Source organism: Gekko japonicus, unplaced genomic scaffold (assembly GCF_001447785.1).
Source record: "Gekko japonicus isolate JY-2015 unplaced genomic scaffold, Gekko_japonicus_V1.1 scaffold6330, whole genome shotgun sequence".
NCBI lineage: Eukaryota > Metazoa > Chordata > Lepidosauria > Squamata > Gekkonidae > Gekko > Gekko japonicus.
In genome coordinates, this window is record NW_015172755.1 from 1 (window position 1) to 2905 (window position 2905).

General features: G+C 48.8%; 1 protein-coding gene across 1 annotated transcript in view; it reads right to left on the bottom strand.

The window, feature by feature from the left end:
* Window positions 1–2509: 2509 nt before the first annotated feature.
* Window positions 2510–2905, bottom strand: part of LOC107119366 (cytochrome P450 2J6-like) — a gene marked incomplete at both ends in the record, with an annotated part of 26546 nt that continues 26150 nt past the window's right edge. The window contains one exon of the mRNA XM_015421830.1: window positions 2510–2697. Coding sequence (XP_015277316.1) covers window positions 2510–2697 — 188 coding nt within the window. The remainder of the gene's footprint in view (window positions 2698–2905) is intronic.

The window sequence follows — 2905 nt, forward strand, 5'->3', positions numbered from 1 at the left end:
CTCTTCTGTTCTTATGTTCTTAAGCCATGTCAAGTTGTCTGCTTATTCAAATCGGAAGCAGAGGAAGGAAAAGGTGCTGCTCAAAACCACATTCAGATACCCCGGGGCAACGCCGGTACTGACTACGAAGTCATCACTGAACGGCCATAGATCAATGCAGAAGGTACCATAAAACCCGATGAACAAAGAAAGTGAAAGCGGCGTGCAGTGTAGAGGGAGATTAACCTCCTGACGTGGCTGTGGAAAAACTGCGAGGAAACAGATGGGTGCAGAATCAACCAGTGTTTCCAGTTCTGTCCACTGACACATTATAGAAACCAGGGAGGGAGGGGGGAGAGAGAAAAGGAGGGGGTAGAGGCTTCCAGGGAGTGAACTTCTCACTAGGATTGTTCCACCCCAAAAGGTCAATTTGACAGAAGAAGAGGAGGAGGAGGAGGAGATTGGATTTATACCCCACCCTTCACTACCCAAAGGAGTCTCAGAGTGGCTTACAAACTCCTTTCCCTTCCCTTCCCCACAACAGACGCCCTGTGAGGTGGGTGGGGCTGAGAGAGCTCTGACAGAAATGGCTCTTTCTTCAAGGACAGCTGTGCCAGAACTAGGGCTTGCCCAAGGTCATCCAGCAGGTGCAAGTGGAGGAGTGGGGGAATCAGACCCGGTTCTCCCAGATTAGAGTCCGCGCACTTCACCACGACACCAAACTGGGTGACAGGAAAGAAGAGGGTTATGTGAAGAAACCTTCAGAGGGGAGTTGTGTTGGTTTGCAGTTGGTTACATATAGTGTTGGTTGCATATAGGGGTAGGGTTAGTTGCCAAGGAAGGGCTAACTGGAATCAAGATGCATAAATCACTGAGCAATAAGTAGGGCTCTCTCTACCTCTATGTAATGGTTGGCGAAGTCTCTTCAAATGTATTGGAAGAAGTGTGCGTGCTCACGGAAGCTTAATTCAACTCGGTTCGTCTTACCAGGGTCCCTGCAGTCCAACTGTGTTTATTTATTTATTTATTTATTAAACTTATATCCCACCCTTCCCCGTAGGGCTCAGAGCGGCTAACGGGCAATAGATATTGCAACAATAAAACAAGCTTATCAAAGTTAAAAAAAGATATACATTTAAAACCCATCATAATACAAAGTTAAATTTAGATTTAAATTTAAATTTAAAATACTCATTAAACTGCACACCCAGAGACTCCAAAAGAGTCCAAAAAAGTCCAAAAAAGAAAAAAAAGAAAAAAAAGAAAAAAGATGGCGGTCCAATAAAGGTTCCCCAATGTCATTTGATGGTTTCAAACATTCGTTCAGATGGTTAAGATGTTTAAGATGTTCAAACATTCCAGTGTTTCCGATGTTCCTCCCTTCCTAGGGCCTCTTCCACCCCCCCTGATGGCAATATAATGGGGGGGGGCGGGAGGCGGCGGCCCCTTACTTGAAAGCCTGGTGGAAGAGCTCCGTCTTGCAGGCCCTGCGGAACTGCATCAGGTCCCGCAGGGCCCGGATCTCCTCCGGGAGCTCATTCCACCAGGCAGGGGCCGCCACCGAAAAGGCCCTAGTCCTTGTAGCGACTAATTTAGCATCTCTGGGGCCCAGTACAGTTAGTAAATTCCGGGCCCCAGACCGTAGTGCTCTTGGGGGAACATACGGGGTAAGGCGGTCCCTCAGGTAGGCTGGACCCAGACCATGTTCCATTGCTTCAGACCAACAGGGCTACCCACCTGAAGCTTACCCTTTGATGCAAATTCCTCTCCAACCAAACTTTTATTTAGAGAGGATAAAACGGATCCCCCCCCCCTAATGATTTATGACCTTCTATCCAGTCAGAGGAAGGGGATAAAAATGTTGCCCCCAAAAGAGAAAGAAATCCAGCATTAAAAGGAAAGGTGATTTGGAAAAGGTGGAGGACCCATCTGGAGTGGATATCCAAGGAGGGGAGGGAAGACATTCGGTGGAAGATTATGACTTTGTGCCCGTGGCTGGAGAGAAAAGACTAAGGATTGCACGAAGATAGGGAAGGGAGGAGGGAGGGAAGGGAAGGGAAGGGGAGGAAACATTGTCAGATGCTAAATAACATGGAACGGAGCTGCGGTGGCTCAAGTGGTTAAGATGCTGAACTGCAGGCTGTGGAAGGTCAGTAGTTCAGCGGTTCAAGTCCCGGGTGCCGCAAGACGGGGTGAGCTCCTGTCTCTAGTTCCAGCTCCTGCCAACCTAGCAGTTCGAAAGCAAGAAATTGCAAGTAGATAAATAGGGACCACTTCGGTGGGAAGGTAACAGCGTTCCGTGCGCCTTGCTGTTTAGTCATGCCGGCCACATGACCACGGGAACGTCTTCGGACAGCGCTGGCTCTTCGGCTTTGAAACAGAGATGAGCACCGCAACCCTAGAGTCGGACTCGACTGGCTTTCGAGCAAGGGAGACCTTTACCTTTACCTTTAAATAACATGGAATGTAAAAGCAATGGATAAAACAAATAAAAATGAATCAAACAAAAAAGGGAAGATGATTTGTTTACCCTTTTAATGAAGAACTCTTGGATCATTGTGTCTTTCGCGCACAACCGGGGTACCCCGATGGACACAACGTTGCTGAAGCGCTGGGCCTCGTGAATCACAGCATTTGTGTAGGGCAAGTTCTTGCGATCCTCGTAGCAGATCATGTGGCCGGGGCCCACTGTGGCATCTATCTCCTTCTGGACTTTGCCTGAGGACAAACAGATTATCCATAGAGAGAATTACAAAGGCTGACACTAGTGTTCGGAGAAATAACGTATTTACCCCAAAGGGAGGTGACCCTGAAGACCAGGGGTCATTTCCTGCAGGAGCGCACAGGAGCGGAGCTCTGGCAGTAAAGAGCCCAGGGGGCGGGCACATGCAACAAGCCCCGCCCCCTGCTCCCAGCAGCCCTCAGT